Source organism: Anomalospiza imberbis, chromosome 4, assembly GCF_031753505.1.
Source record: "Anomalospiza imberbis isolate Cuckoo-Finch-1a 21T00152 chromosome 4, ASM3175350v1, whole genome shotgun sequence".
In the NCBI taxonomy this organism is placed as follows: Eukaryota; Metazoa; Chordata; class Aves; order Passeriformes; family Viduidae; genus Anomalospiza; species Anomalospiza imberbis.
In genome coordinates, this window is record NC_089684.1 from 66069715 (window position 1) to 66086559 (window position 16845).

General features: G+C 39.2%; 1 protein-coding gene across 9 annotated transcripts in view; it reads right to left on the reverse strand.

The window, feature by feature from the left end:
* APBB2 (amyloid beta precursor protein binding family B member 2) overlaps positions 1-16845 on the reverse strand; it is a 168391-nt gene that overhangs the window by 39554 nt on the left and 111992 nt on the right. For all 9 annotated transcript variants that reach the window (XM_068188940.1, XM_068188946.1, XM_068188938.1 and 6 more), the window contains 2 exons: positions 5098-5244; positions 668-795 (listed from right to left, as the gene is read on the reverse strand). In XM_068188940.1, the coding sequence (XP_068045041.1) occupies positions 668-795; positions 5098-5244 (275 nt within the window). The remainder of the gene's footprint in view (positions 1-667; positions 796-5097; positions 5245-16845) is intronic.

Sequence of the window (16845 nt, forward strand, 5' to 3'; positions counted from 1 at the left end):
AACAAGAATGCTACCAAGAGATCAGTCAGGAAGGAAACCTAAGGAAAGAATGCTTCCAGGGCAGAAAGGCCTTTAGCACACACTCCTGGTGTGTGCTACCTACCACACGGAACAACTTCAGCTCGCAGGAAACACATTTCAGGGATAAACCTCAGTTTTTTGCAACACCCTTGGGGATTTTCTTACATCAAGAACTAGAAGTAATAATAATGACTTAAGCCCATTACTTTTCCCTCAATCCAGCTTTTTTGTCCATCATATTAAATATCTCAATAAAGTATAAACACACACAGAGCACTGGTAGTACATTTAGTTGGACCAGCAGGAAGACATGCTTTCACATAGGCAGGAGAAACATACTAGGAGAAATATTTGAAAACATGCTTTTATACCAAAAATACGACATATATCTGAAACAAATCAATGTTACATGTGCAGTTTTATGCACCTGACTGAGTTAATCCGAAAGGCTTGTTCAATGCAGGTTTAACAAAACAGCATATAAGCAATACACTATGAAAAGCAGAGTTTAAAAAGTAACACCAGCAACAAAAAGAAGAATTTAAGAATTTACCCACCTTCTCATAGGCCCTGGGACAGAATAATGTGCACTATGTATTAGCAGACTGAAATAGCACCAAGGCAGACAAGAAGAGTGAACACTCACCGACCATTGTCACGGCCCACGCCCCAGACTCTGATGCTCACGATGGGCTGCGAGTGCAGAACTGTGCGGTCCATGGGATCAATCAGGTTCAGCATGTCATTCTCCAGTATAAGGTACATGTCTTTGCCCTGCAGTTCCAGACAAAGTACAATTACACAGTACATCACCCTCTCAAACTGGCTGGGCTCAAGGGGTCACATCTGTGCTGCTCAGACTAGCTTCATCTTTACTCAAAGTTTTGGGTTGTTCCAAGAGCAAATGAAGAAAACTTCATATGCTTCTGGTGTGAAAAAGATCAAAGATGTTATCTTGCTACTATATTTTTAAACAATCCCAATCTCAAAAAGCTTTGATGTCTTTTAAATACAACTCATTCAGACACAAACTACTGAGTTATTCAACAATCTATGCATTTATCTGTTTTTCAGTAAATTCGTCAAAATATATGAGAAATTGTGGTCTGTCCTCATAGTAAAAGCTTGTATCAAAACCTGTACTTTTGAGGCAGAGTTCCTTCCTTCAGAGTGTTTTGTTTCCATAAACTTTAACCAATGGATAATGAGAACAGACAGCAATTTGCACATGTCAAAAAATTTACTCTTTGAAGAAAGATTAAAGGGGAAAACCTAGCATTAAAACGTGAATTCTGCTAGTGACTGTAGAATTTTGGAGCCAGGACTTCTCCACAATTCTTCTGGCATGTAAGAACAAGGATAATGCTTTTTTTTTCTTACAGGAAACAAATTTAGAGAAAATTCTCCTTTTGATTCTAATTCACAAATGCTTATCTTCCTCCTCTTGACAGCATTTGTAATAGGTCTGCTGCCTCCTCTATCACATGTAATATTCCTCTTCTTGGAGGCTGTACACATACTCTTCAAACCATGAGATCCCACAGAAATGATCCTGGACTGTTGCTGAGCAGTAAGACAAGCTGCTGCTGATCAGAAGGTGGAAGCTATCAACTAAATACAGAGTAATCTGTTTCCTCCCTTTTGTGCCAGATTCTATACATGAACAGAAAGAATGGAAAGGTTCTGAATCCCTACTGACTAATGTTTCAAAACAGACCCTTTTCTTCACCTCAGTGACACAGAAACCCTCTTCCCGCTTGGTTACAGAGGCTCAAGTCTTTCTGATGTCTAATTTTGTGTCTGTGTAAGAAATAGATTCATGTCACTCTGTGAGGGTTTTCTGCCACTGTTTGTAGGCAAGGCAGCAAGGGGCAGGCACTGCTCATCTCCTCTCCCAATCCTAACAGGGATTCCAAGGGAAGCTGTGACACAGAGCTGGCACTGCAAGTACCAAGAGGGATGTGGGAGGCATAGGTGACACCTGGTATGAGCAAAGCCAACACAAGCATTTTCTGCCTGATGGAAAAAGCACATCTGTGGCTGAGATGGAAGGCTGGATATATAGACTGCTTCTAGAGAAGCAGAAACTGATGCAGCTGTAATAGCCATGCAAAAAAATGGGGTAAAGCGGCAGTGATGAGATAGTAGTTAGTAGCAGACAGAAAAAGAAACATCACGAAGAAAAAAAGGGAGAAATTTGCTTGGAGGACAGAAGCAGTAAATAAACTGTGTGAAGAATGCTACCAAGTGTCACAAAGATTGCTTTTTGGACCCATTTTATAGTTATATATTTGTTCCAGAACAAAATTATTACAAGAAGGAAAAATATCTTATTCATGCAAAATACACTGGAATTAGAGTAACAAAACAGAATCCAAATTAGCTGGAAAAAAATTGGAGAATGGGCAGATAAGCAACATAAGTCACAGGAAATGATCCTTGCGATGCTCAGGGGATCACTTGTCTGCAGCCAGAAGCAATATATTTTGCTAAATTTTGTTGCCTTATTATACAAAAGCTATTTTAGAGATGAAAGTACTGTATAAGTCAAAAAGAAATTATTTAGACAGGCTAGGGGCTTGAATGTAGGCTTTAATGTCTCAGACTGCTGAAGAGCTGCAGAGATCTGATGGTTTGAGATGAGGAAGAGCCATGGAGGGAAAGTGAATAAAGGAAAGAGAGGCTCAATCCCAGCAGTTTTTCTGGAAGTGTTACAGGCTGCAGTATATAGGTCAAAGGCAAGAAGGTACCTTTTTCATGTAAGTGATATTGTAATGTACAGAAATGTAATTCATGGCAAAAGAACAACATACACAGATGAACAGCATTGTTCTGTTTAGATTTTTACAGAACAGTAGAAGTTCAAAATTTGTAGGTAATTTCTTTTCTTGTCGTGCAAAGGGCACGAAATCCCACATTAAAGCCACTAACAAAGCTTCTGCAGGGTCAGGATTTTACCCAGGGTGTGGGAGGTTTTGTGGTTTGTTTTGCAGTTTTTTAAATCATGAAAACTTGGGGCTAGTCCTAACCCAAATTTCACTTTCATTACATTCTAGCTGAAGTAAATCTTTAGGTAATCTTAAAATTCCTACATGTAGTCATTTAGCTTCATAATAGATTCTTGCTGTGATTGCTCCATCTGATACATCAGTGATGGAGTATAATTTTTTCAGGTTCCTCTCTAAGACATGCCTCTTCTAATCACTTTTGAAGCCTTATATTGCAGGCAGGAAAATGTGGTTGGATGTAATGAACTCTTTTAAAATCAGGAAGACAATTTACTTCAGGAGCCACCTATTCAAGCACAGTGTCTCTATTGTTTTGTCAGCTGATTTTTGTTTTTAATGAATAGCACTCTAAATTTAAACATCCATTGAAGAGGACCAAAACTTTTCACCAGCTTAGCTAGAAAACCTGCAAGGGTTTCCAACAAAGAATAAGGGGACTGACAGAGAGAAATAGAAAAAATGTGAACATTAACTCTTAAAACAAATCATGAGAGTTCAAAGTAAACAATAAATTTCAAGTTGATCGAAGTGCTGCTTTCTGAAATATGGAAGAGATTACATACATGTAAAGATACTGGGGTTTTTTCTCTCCTGGGTTCAGCAGTAAGTCCAAAGCCCATGATTAACACATCTGTAATTGCTTGTCTAGCTATATTATCTAAAGAAAACTGTTCCCAGGTGTAAGAAAGAAAGGAAAACAATATTGGTTTGTTCATTTATATGTAAAATATATACTTCTTACATATAAAAATCCTTCTGAAATATTTTTCAATTGATAGAACACTATAAATGTATTCCTTTAAACATAATTTCCGTTTTTAAGGGCACTTTCTCCCAGTTGCTCCCCCATAGCATCTTGGCATTGCTGTGGTCATAGTTAGGATGGTGAACTTCAGCTGTAGACTGCAACTATAACTTGGAAGACTCAATGTTATTTTTTCCTGATTTTTTTTCTGAAACGGAGACAAGTCTTTCTTTTGATTTCTTTTTTTGTTTGGCAGTGCCATTTCTCTTAGATCACACAAGGGAAGGTTACAACATTCACTCTTTTGTCAGTTTTGTATCCAGCTCTTGTGTGGCCAATCCACATTAGTGTAACCCTTCTGAAAATATGTCAGGAGAGAGGTAGAAAGTTAGATTTGGCAGAAGTTTAAGTTGTTCCACGAACAATCAAATAACAAAGATGCTTTCCGGTGGTTTAGTATTCTATGCCCTCTGTATGTCCCACCTTTTCCCTTCTTGTTTCACTTACTGACCCCTCAACATCTTCCACATCCTCATCTGTCTCCAGCACACCTGGGGACAGATGAATACCTCACAGTATTTTCCACATCACAAAACCTAAAGCTCCCTTCAATTTTCCCCGAGTTCCCACAGCGTTATCCTCTCTTTGCTGCCAACTCAGAAAGAAGCACAGAGCAACCATGGTTCAGTCAATGAAGGCACACTGACCCTTCAGCAAACCAGGAAAGAGAAAAGCTGGGCTCTTTTCCCCTCAGTGTGTGGGAATCTGGCATCCTTCAAAACTGGATGACACTGGTGCAGAGATTCAAGAGTTATTAGAGAGGAGCCAACAGACAGACTGATGACAAATAATTAATTTCCTTCTGAAACACTGATAAAATAATCATCATAAGATAAACCATCTGTCCATCAGCTCCAATCTTCTCATACATTTCACAACCACAACCCTGCCAGTGTGGGTTTCCTTAAAGCCCTTTGGCACTGTGAAACCTTTGAAAATGTTATTACAAAGCATCACTTTCAGACCTCTGGTCAAGAAGAAGACTTACACTGAATTTCAACAGTTTGGCCTGTGTGTCCCCAACACAGGTGTGTGCTAGCACAGATGTAACGTGAAAGCGAGCTTTGTGGCACCTCCTGTCCTGAGTAGTTTGGAACAAAAAAGTCAGCATTTTCCCTGAACTCTTCCATATATTTGGCAGTGTCGGGCTGAGGTAGTGAAATCCCAAACACAGAACATGGAAATAGCTGTCTACAGAATTGTTCCTTTGAGATGTTTTATGAGGGATGTTCCAAGAGGGGGAGAAGTTCACTCTGTTCTTACCTCTCCCCAAATGCCAACAGTGTCTCTGATGTCATTTTTACAGTAAGAGAGTTGTCTGATGCAATTGTTCACAGCAACACTGCTCTTTCCAGGAGCCAAATCTTCTTCTGCCATTTCTACCCAGCCCAGAGATCGCACAGCGAAGCACTAAAAATAAATCAAAAACCATCTGTCATACAACAGCAACTAGGCACTTAATGTTAAAGGTCTCCATCTAGAACTGGAAAAAAAATTAAGGCCTTGTAGAGGGGCTTACACTCAAAGATAAGTAAATGAAAATAAAATTTGTGAATGGCAAGGTGAAAACATTCAAAAGAACAAAGAAGAATGCATGACTTGCTATGAAAGGTGTCTGTGGAGGTAACAGAGATGTCTTCCAATTAAATAATTTTGTTAACATAAAGGAGGAAACAAGGGAGCAGTAAATATTAGGATACACACAAATACAAAAACAGTAAAGGAAAAAACACAACAATGGATAGAGTAGAATTGAAATTTTAGCTAGAATCTAGAGCTCTAATTGAAAAGAAAGGAAACACTACTGGATTATGTCTCCTGTGAGATATTCACTCTCTGGCTTTTTACCAGAAAATTACACTTTTTTTGTGGATTACAGCAATCATTTCTATAGTAAGTTTACCTAAAGTAGCAAACAATAACAAATTCAAAGCTAAGAAGAAGACAAGCTATCATAAGAGGAGAGCAGGCTTTTTCTAGAAGAAATTCAAAATTACCTTCAAAGTAAAACACTCTAATTATACATTTGTTAGCAGAAAGATGTTTAGCCAACCAGAGCACTCAGTTGGCTGAACAAGCCAAGGCAACATTATTTTGCACATATGGTACTTTTTGCAAACAAAACAAAATGGAAGAAATTGAATGGCACCATCTCTACCCTACACTTACTAAGGTAAAGAATAAAAAGTGTTTATTCTGAAAAAACACCAAAACCTGCTCATTTGCTCTCAGGCATTATGGTGGGAGAAATACAGACCTCACACTAGGTCAGTAGGAGTTTGTCTACAAGACCAAGGCTTCTTCCAGAGAAGGTTCCAGGTGTTTCACTCTGAGCTACAGCAAAGGGCTCAACAGGCTGGTTGTTGTACCTCCTGAGCAGACACACCAAATGCTTCAGAGGGTCCCTGAAGGGTCAGCAACAGCAGACCAACACTCATGGCTGAGTGCTGCTGCCTTGTGCCACACAGCTCTCTTTGCTGTCGGCAGCACCCTGCGGGTCCTTGGGAAAGCAGACAATGATCCTGGGAGCTGCAGGAAGGAAGGCAGTGCTGGTCACTGCTGGGAGCCCTGCTGCCTCCAGCAGCACACTGCCACGCAGCCCAGGAGCTGCAACAGCAGGCCCATGCTGCAGCTACCAATCCTTCTTAAGATGCAGTAAATCACAGAATCACAGAATAATGAGGTTGGAAGAGACCTCTAAGATCATCAAGTCCAACCTATGCCCAAACACCTCAATTAAATTATAGCACCAAGTGCCATGTCCAGTCTTTTTTTAAACACATCCAGAGATGGTGATTCTAGCACCTCCCTGGGAAGACAATTCCAGTACTTTATTATTCCTTCAGTGAAAAATGTCTTCCTAATATCCAACCTGTACCTTCCCTGACGTAGCTTGAGACTGTGTCCTCTTGTTCTGTCAGTGGCTGCCCGGTGGAAGAGACCGACCCCCACCTGTCTACAACCTCCCTTCAGGAAGTTGTAGAGAGCAATAAGGTCACCTCTGAGCCTCCTCTTCTCCAGGCTAACCAACCCCAGCTCCTTCAAACGTTCCTCACAGGGCTTGTTTTCCAAGCCCCTCACCAGCCTTGTTGCCCTCCTCTAGATGCGCTCAAGCATCTCAATGTCCTCAATCAGCTTCAGAGCTCAAAAGCCAAGTCTTCACCTGCCACTGTCCAAAACCTGCTGTGAAGTCAGTGAGTTGATCAAGCTCACACACCATCACTGGTGTGTCATTTGGGAACAGCTGCCCTCAAAAAACCCCTACCCCTGAACACCAAGGTATTTTAAATATGCATCATGTGTCAACTTTGGCAAACTAAGGAAGAAATAAAATTCACCAGTGGATAAAAAGATTAATGAGTTCTCTCTCTCTTTAAAACTTCTCCTTCAGCCTTCTTTCAGTTTGCACAATGCACTCCAGGCTCACTCCACCAAGCATGAGAGCTTGCTTCCTGAACCACTGGTGCCCACTCCAACGAGCCACTAACGCTGCATCTCACCTCACCTCATCTCATCTCATCTCATCTCATCTCATCTCAGGTATCAGACAGCAAATACACTCTGCAATTTAGCAAGTGTAGGTAAAAAATTAAAGCCTTTCATGCCTCCAGCTTTTTCTAGATTGATTTTTTTCCTTTACTTTGCAAACAAGGGAATCAACATTCTCCCACACTGCTGCTTCCTGACCCAGCTCTGCTGGAAACCCACAAAAGCGGTGACTTTCAATTCATGAAGGAGAAGGTGAAAGAGGAGACAAAGGAGGGACCAGTACTCAGGGGTGCTCTTCACTTCAGGGCTACACAAGATACAAAAAAACCCCATTTTTAGCAATTATTTAGGGGGTCTAATCTTAAGATTGCAGAATTGTTTCAGGCACATTAGATGCTCATGAATCTTGCTAAAAGTGCTGCTATACTCACTGGGGCATTAAATATTTATCTTTGCAAGCTTTAAAAATACTGATTCTACTGTACCAGAAGAAAGGATTTTTTTACAAGTATTTAAATATTAAATTGAATAGCAAAACACCAGCAGAGAGAAACATTTTGTCAATCATAAGAGAGGTGAAGAACTAAATATATACAATAACACTGTTTCCTTGTTACTCTTCATATCAACCACATCTGCAATTTGTTAGCTGCTTTCTGAACACGAGGATAAATATGGAATCACAGAATGTTTTGGGCTGGAAGGGACCTTAAAGATGGTCTAGGTCCAATCCCCTGTTGTGGGCAGGGACACCTTTCACCCAACCAGATTGCTCAGAGGTCCATCCAACCTATACAGTCCTTGCACTGAACAGAATGTATCTTAAGAAGGCCAAAAATTATGAAAGACTATCTATTCAACTTGACAGCAGATAAATCTCTTACTAGGAAAGATAGTGAACTGTTTTGCTATTTTTTCCTGGCCTATTTTTATTCTATGTTTGAAATTCTCTGGTGGCAGCATCCACTGTCTTTATGCAGCCCACTGTCAAAACAGGACAGGGAGCAGAGCACAACACTCTTGTCTTCCCCACATATTTCCTTCCATGTGAAAGACCTGGCTTCCTTCCCTGCTTCTATTCCCTCTTGGTGCTTCCAAGCGAGGTAGGCATGAGAAAGCCCTTGGCTTCTGGCACCTGACAAGTTTTTGTGTATTTCACAAGAAGCCCTTACCATAACCCAAACAAAATGTTTCAGAACAGCTTCAGAAAACAAACCGATTTCCCAAAAACTCACTGCAAACAAAAACCTCTCAATAAACCCTAAAAAGACTCAACATTCTACTCACAAGGCAATGCATGTACCTGAGCATTTATATAAAAGTAACTTTCTTATGCTCAAAATACACCTATAGACCAAAAACTTTGTATTTTCTGGTTAAGTGAACACATGTACTGATGTGGCTCAGCAGTCATGACCCCCATGTAGATTTTCAGAACTAGAAAACAGGAGGACCTAATAATATGTGACACATATCAGGGTCCACTCAGCATCAGTAGAGCAGAAGTTATATATAAATACACAAATGTGGAGTGGGAGAGAGGTGGAAGTCTGAGAGACTGAGCATGCCTGCATGTCTGTCTTCTCTGCATATTGCCAGCAGCTGCATTGTAAGAGATTCGCTTTGTGTTTCATTGTAGGTTGCTTTTTTCCTCTTTCATTATTTGACTTAGAGGTTCTCTTTAAAACAAGAGAGCACAAAACCCAACAGAAACAAACTACCTAGTGTCTCCAGGCAGATATGACCTAATTTTTAGACCATGGCTGGCTGAGTTAGGTGTGACAGCAGAATTGCTTCGAAATCTAACACATTAACACAGCATCATGGTTCCCTGCCTCCCACCAATGACACTGACAAGGCAAGACACAAAGTGCTTCCTCTGACCCCAAAGAGCTTTGATAATGCTCTATTGTCTTCTGGAACTAACACCTAGAGGCAAACCAAGCCAAGCTAAAAAACAGAGTGTAGCTTTCCTTCATTAAGAGTCTATGAGCTCATTCCTGGCAATGCCAGTTTGTTATGCATCTCTACTCAAGGCTTAGCGATAATTAGTGGCAATTAATAATTATTGGCCTGTCATAATTTCAAAGTAATCCCAATGTCAACTTTTGTCTTACAATAGTCTATCTAATTTATTTTCTCTCTTAGAGAAAGTTTTCTGTGCCTGGTCACGTTGTCTGCTTGCTCCCAGACACTTTTCAAGAGCTGGCAACAAAAAACAGATTTGAAGAAAAACAAAAGAAGTTGATAAGTACAGCAAGCTGAAAGATACTTAGGAATTGCATACTGTGCAAACATTGCTGTTTGGGATTGGGAAGATCAAAAATACTACCACAAACACTGCATGGCTGAGAGAAAGGAATAAAAAAAAATGTCACTTAAACCATGGTAAGTCAATAATCTTGTGTTTTTATCTTGACTGGAGACTTAACATTTCCTGCCTGGCTACACAGGACATTGTGCAAAGAAATTACACACAGGAAAAAAAATCCACCTTATCACACATTAGCCCAAGAAAAGACAGGTGAACAAAAATGACAACACAGGTATTGCTTCTTGGTTTTACAATTCTGGGGAACCTATGTTTGAATAGTTGCAAATCCAATTAATGTTTCAGGGTTAATGATTTGTAACCTAAGAACCAAACTCATAAATGCTGTCATCTGAACTCTGTATAGAGCTGTAAACCTCTCTTGCAGTGCAGTTCTGATCCAAAACATTGCCTAAAGCTGTGGAACTTTAGGATTGAAGAAACGAACAAACCAGAGATTACACTTTTGCTCTTTGGCATTGCAAACCCTTCACCACAGGGCAGGGTCCTGCTCTGCAGCAGCTTTTCCAAGAGGAACTCTGGAAGGAGCTTTGGCAGGGACAGAGAACTGTGACAGAGTTCTAACCATAAGCAAATGCACACTCTAGCTGTTGCCTCATGCAGTGCTAAGCATGCAGCATTAAAGAAAATAAAAATAAAATAATTGAGAAAGACAAAGTAAATACAATCCCCTACTAAAAAGAGGACAAGAGATCAAGTGCACATGACTGATGGCAGAGTAGTGTTGGAAGCTGAATGGATCATAAAGGTGTGGATAGAAAAGATCCCACAACAGGGTGAAAGTGAATTAGAACATCAGTTTGAGAACAAATGTACAAACTAATGTACATTACCACACCACAGACAGATTGCTTTTGATATTACACAGCTGTTGGCAGCCACTATGAACACATCTGCATTAAGAGTATGTTTGCCTTGATGCTTTAAATATGTGCTACTTACTTCTTCTGTACTTCCAAGCCCACAGGACTTGGTTTTGAGTAGTTTCCCTTTTTTCCTTTTATATTTTTTTCTTTTTAAAGGTTATATCTGCCTGCAGACATGTACATCACTACAGTATTTAATGAGGCCTTTTATCACAGACCACCGAGCAGGTTTGTGCCTGAGACACAGCATGTAGGTCACATAATTAACCATTTATTTTGCAGCCAACATAACCTCTGAAATTTCACTTGCATTTTCTTTGATAGTTTGAAAATAAAAAAACCCTATCATATTATTTTATGCTTTGGAAGCATAACATAACATCTTTCTATTCTGAGGAAGAAGTATGTTCCAGTTTATTTGCCTGCTACACAGCAAGAAAGATTACATTGATTTCAGATGAAAACACTGGAGAAGATCAAAGATATAGTAACAAGAGAATAAAAAGAGCTTATGCAATTAATGAACAAGCACTTTCATTTAATTGACTTGAAGAGATTGCAGTGCATCTACTTTCCCAAAGAAATATTCACAGATGTCACATAAAAGTTCTTAGCTAGAAAATAATTCAAAATGCTTAATCAAAAACATACTAATAAGACTTTTCAACATTTCCAGCTTTCTGTTGCAGTTCATCTTGTATTACTTGAATTACTGAAAATGCACATGAAATACAAAATTAAGCACAGAAGTATTCAGGTCACAACCAAATTCAGAAACACTAATAAATGCTATTTCAGGCAGATGATTATAAACTAAACTCTCATAAAATTAAATATGGGGACTTTGCAAATACTATAAAACAACCTTTATAGTACATTACTTCTTTAGAGGAGGTCAGCATCCAATTTTCTGCTCTCAGTCCCTTACTCATTCTCCAAGCCACCACAGTTTCATTTTTCCAGACCTGCAGACCTCAATGTGTAGGATGACAAAAGTTCCTCTCTCATTTTGAGCTTAATACTTCTGTCTCAGTGGTTCCCCCTGGCTTACAGCCAGAGGTCAAATCTGCTCTACCAAGGCAAGAAAATGTTGCAGGAACATTGTGCTGGTTCAAGATCTTTTAAGATCCAGTCATTTGAGTAAAAAATAGAATGGACACTACTATTCTCTAACAGCCCCTTCTGAAGAAGAAATTAAAATCATCTTATTCTTTTCTCCAGTCTTCTCAGCAAGAATAGGTTTTCACTTTAGATGCTTTACAGATACCTTGACTTCTGATCATAAAGGGATGGCTTTATGCACTTTGCTTTGAGCTAAGGGTGGTTTGGGCTTCATTTTAGTACAGTGAAATGAAACCTGTGCTTCCTCATTTAAGAAAAGCCAGTCATATTTTTCACTAGAAACTAATAAAGGATATTCAAATTCGGGTCTATCTTGCAGAGTAACTGAAATGTAGGATAACTGAAGCAGATTCCACTGTTCTGTGACACACAGACATGACCCCAACAAACACACACATATGCTTGTCAGTAGAGACAAGCCCTGCAGGAGTTTGCAGAGCATAAAGAACGTGCACATTTATTTCTTTAAAACAAATGCCCTGCACTTGTTAACTTTAACCTTAAATGCTGTATTTTCCCAATGTAGGCTCTTCTTCAGGCTGACAGAAACTTAAGTGCTTCTAATGCCACCAGCAGTACTTTATTTAATACTGTGGTGCATAATTTCAAAGGGAAGATGCATAACATCCAAATTTTAAAAGAAAAAAAAACCCCTGAAGAGCTCCCAACCTTTAAGTGAACTCTTGACCTTCTGAATCAATGAAGAAAAATCTTACAGCTTCACTAAAGTCAGAATTTCATGTCTCCTTAGAAGCATTATTACAAGTAATTTGATTTCTGCAGAAATTATGTTTACAACAGGATCCAAAGTCAGTGAAGTTAAGTCACTATTGATCAATTCCCACTTTTCAAAAAAGACTCAAGCATGAATCCAGAGTCCAGCAATCTTCAGCCCTGGTGGACCTCCCATATTTGAGGACCCATTTACTGTCACGCTGTCTCCTTGAAACACCATGGAGTCATCATCTCCAAACATATGGAATAATGCATAACTATGCAACATGGCACTTCGATGTATGGCACATCTCATGCTTTTGCATCTCTTCAGAGATAAATATTATCCCTCTTCTCTTGGATGAAATGCAGAAAACTTTGACAAGGAAAACTTCTCATTTTTAAAGTGAAATTTAGAAGTAGAACTAAAAATAAATATATATGCTTGCTAGAGCTATCTAAATATTGCTCTGTCATTCAACTCAATGCTCCACTTTAATTGATTTTTAAATGAACTTGCTCTGTAAATGTACCTTTCAGCTAGTCCACAATGGACAAATAACTCACCAACTTTGTATCATGCTGGTTTCAAAATGTGTATGTGCAATACATAACATAAATACACATATTTAAACATACACATAAAAACAAACCACTTTTTTCCATTAAAAATCTATGCCATGGAATGGCAAACACTGTAACATTTCAAACTAGAACAAGCTATTTCCCTGAGCTGCCCTAAACTGGCAAGGTAATGTAAATAATTGAAGAGAAATATCTGTCAGCTCATTTTGCAGCAATACGATGAACAGACATTCAAGAGGCAATTCACAGTCAACAGGCCATTCCACAGCTGAAGCTGACAGAGGCTACATAGATTGTTTTAGAGGTGAAATGGTTGGTCTCAAGTGGGAAGCATGAAGGGTTGCAAGCTGTGATTACTTCTGCACTGCACTAGCAAAGCTGCTGGTGAGCTGAGAGGGAGGTCTGCCAGCAGTATCAGCCCAGGCTAGGCTAAACTGGGAGCAGCTTGCTGACAGAATCATGGGTCGGCAGAATGGCCACAGAAACCTTTTGCTTGTGGCACATGAGTATGATGAGCTGCAGCTTCTCCCAGTTTCTGTCCATTTCTGAGGGTTCCTTCAATAATCACACACTAGGTACTGCTGACCCATGAAAAGATTACTGTGTTGCACCATAAAAGAGTGAATAAACTGTGATTTAAAATTACTAAAATAAGCAACATTAAAATATTAGAAAGTGAAGATTCTGAAAAAAAATGCTTAGATCAGCAGCCTGGGATTTTCTGTGTTCTACTGAACCACCACAGTTTGTTATATGGTTGTACACAGCAAGATGCATTACACAGACTCCAGCCAAGAAAAACTGGACTGTGCACCACCATGAGAAAAGTACTGAAGATGACACTGGCACTTTGACCTAGCGAAGCAATTGAAATTGCCGCCATGGAAGAAACAGCATCGTTTTAAAAAAAATTAAAATAGGTATATTCATGTTTTCTCAAACTTAGCCAGCACTTCCTAGTATCCCATGCCTGAGAGGCCAGAGCAGCACATTGGCAACCAGGGAAGCTGCCTCCCCACAAGGACAGTGGTCACTGGCATGCACCCAAACTGCCCACAAAATCTGGCCACTCATGACAAAGGCAGTAATAGTTCCAAGGGCAAAGCATGACCCACACATCTTCCATCTGCATCATTCATCCTCCTGTAACACATTTGGCATCTGTGTTCTTACCCAGGCGATAATTCCTGGTCAACACACCTGTGGCAGACACAGCCACTGTCAATACTGGAACTTTACTGGCCATGAAGATCTTTTGTTTTGATTTGAAACCAAGGTGTTCCTATGATTTATCTTCTCTTTTCCCAATCCTGCAGAAATCTCACAGCCCAGTGCAAACCTTTTGTACAGCCCATCTTAACAAAACAAATTCCGATAATGCCCCCAAATGCAAGATGTAATTCTTGCATTACGAACCTGGAAAATAATGATAAATATTCAAGCAGTTTCCATTCTCTTTCTCATGAGGAATGGCTTTGTGATATGTTTTTCTACGGAAGACTACAAGTAAAATGTCTCCCCTATATCCCTCCTACTGTTTGGGCACTCATGTCCTGATCGTGCGTGTTAGGTTCACAGTTAATTCAATGCCAGAGATATATGGGATTCCTAGGAGTGAAAGACATGTAATATTTGGCAGGATCTCATTATAATCTTGAATGGCTTGAGAAATTAGGCTACATTATCCCAGATATTTATATTTTACATATAGTATAACAGAAAACCATACTGTAACTCTGTATGCCCTTATAAAGTAAATCCATGAGATTTGGGAAAATACTGCGTCTTCCTTGCCCTGAACTCATCTTCATATTTGATTAAACAAGACTTCATTTAGGAACAAGGTGGAAGCAAATATCCTCTAGACAGAAATCTGCATTATGATGTACATCACATCATGACAGTGGGAGTTTTTACCTAATGACATACAGGATGTCAATAGTAATAATTACCATTCACAGAGATAAAGAACAAGCAAACATTCTCTGAAATGTCTAATGCACAACATGAAAAAGATTATTTTAAAAAACAAATCATTGAGGATATGTTGTTTAGTGCTTTAGTTGGCTATTTGTAAAACTGCTTTTGAAGCAGAACATTTTCAAGCACCTGCATCATTTACCTGCAGCAGCTCTGTAGATGTGAGGGTGCCTTAATGCTGCCAATGACAAACAGCCAAATTCAGGAACAGCAAACCAGTTTAGAAACAGCCACCCCCACCACTCACCATTGCTACCCAGGAGCTGCAAAGGTGGAATGGCAGATTACACTTGAATCAGTTTGTCAGGAAGACTAGTAAAGGCAGAAAAAGGACCCACAAAAAACACTTAAGAAGAAACTTGAAATTAATACATGTGTATGGGTTTATATACTGTGGTTCCCTTATAAGGGTAAAGAATTAGATTAAAAAATTTCTTCCAGTGCTATTTCCTAGGGAATGAAAACAAAAGATTGTTTTGAAAGAAACAAATTCCTAATCCAAAAACCAAGCAAAAATACCACTTTAGAAGAAAAACTGTTGAAGATATCCTATTTCTTTTTTAGATTTAATCTACTTTTGAAAAGAGACTTAAGATGGAATAAACTCCTCAAATTTAATTAATTTAAATTAATTGAATTGAGGCTTTTTGCAGCATTTTTTGAGCTCATGAGAAGACTGTATGCAGCCTGAGGTGGACTACTGGAAAATGCTGAATACTCACTGCTTGCACCAAGAATTTAGAAGCTGCTTTGACTGTAAGAAAAGAATCCCTTCTTGGGATTGCTGGACATGGCCAAAGCTCCTCTTAGGTTAAGTCTTCATTTGGATCAGAAATCAGATTCATGTCCATCCCCAAACACCCACACTGATTATTTACACATGATCCTGTGTCGAGGCAGGGTATTTGCTTCTGGAAAAGACCAGAAATACAATGCCTCCAAAACACGTACACCTGCTTCCATAGTAAGAAAAGCAGCCAAGATATGGATATTAAATCTTTGGGGGGCACATAGTATTTTGTAAAACTATTTTGATAGTGTTTAGATAGATTATTTAGATTTACAGGCCACTTTCACAACAGCCATATGTCTGCTTGCCAAAGGCCATCTGGTTAAACCTTAAAGGCCAGGTAATCCATAGAAATTCATCACCAACTCATTTCCCATGACTCCAAGTGTGTTTTCATTCACCTATAGGTGAATCACTACATTTAATACTTGTTATCAACATCTCCTAATGCTCTCTCTCTTGGAAATAGTCTTATTCTCTTCCTTTGAAATCCAGAGCATTTATTGGTTTCTAAAGTGGAAAACAGTCTTTTGGAGTAAATGCCTAGGACTTGCACAGATTTAAATATATTCTTCCCATTCTTAGATAATGGTATATAGCTAAAACTGCTCTAAAATGGTGAGGCTGGAAAAGTAAAGCTTTGTTGAGCAGATCAATGTGGATAGGGAATTTGAAAATCTGTGCCATTCCTAGGGACAGTGACAGGTTTCCCAAGACGTTCTGTTTCTATATATATCAACGTAAGAAAAAATTTAGCACCTTCCTATGTTTTTACATAGGGACATCGTATTTAATAACAATGAAAAAATGACAACCCAGAAGAATTTACAGTCTGGGATTGTTAAAAGCCTTGAAACTCAATTAAGAAGGCACACAGTGCTCTATAAATTAAGCAGGAGGCTACGATCTGTCTCCTGGGGAGCACCAATTCAAAACTCATTTCTAGCTGTGCATGCTTCACATGCAGAATTAGGATCCTCATCAAGCACAATAAGCCATCTCTTCAAGAAATTTCTACCAAAATAAATTGATGATATCAAGAAGTTGGATGTAATCATTCTCCTCTTTCCACTTCACCTTTATGACCTTCTGCAGACAACCTGACTGAGTCGCCACGGACATGAAACTGTGAA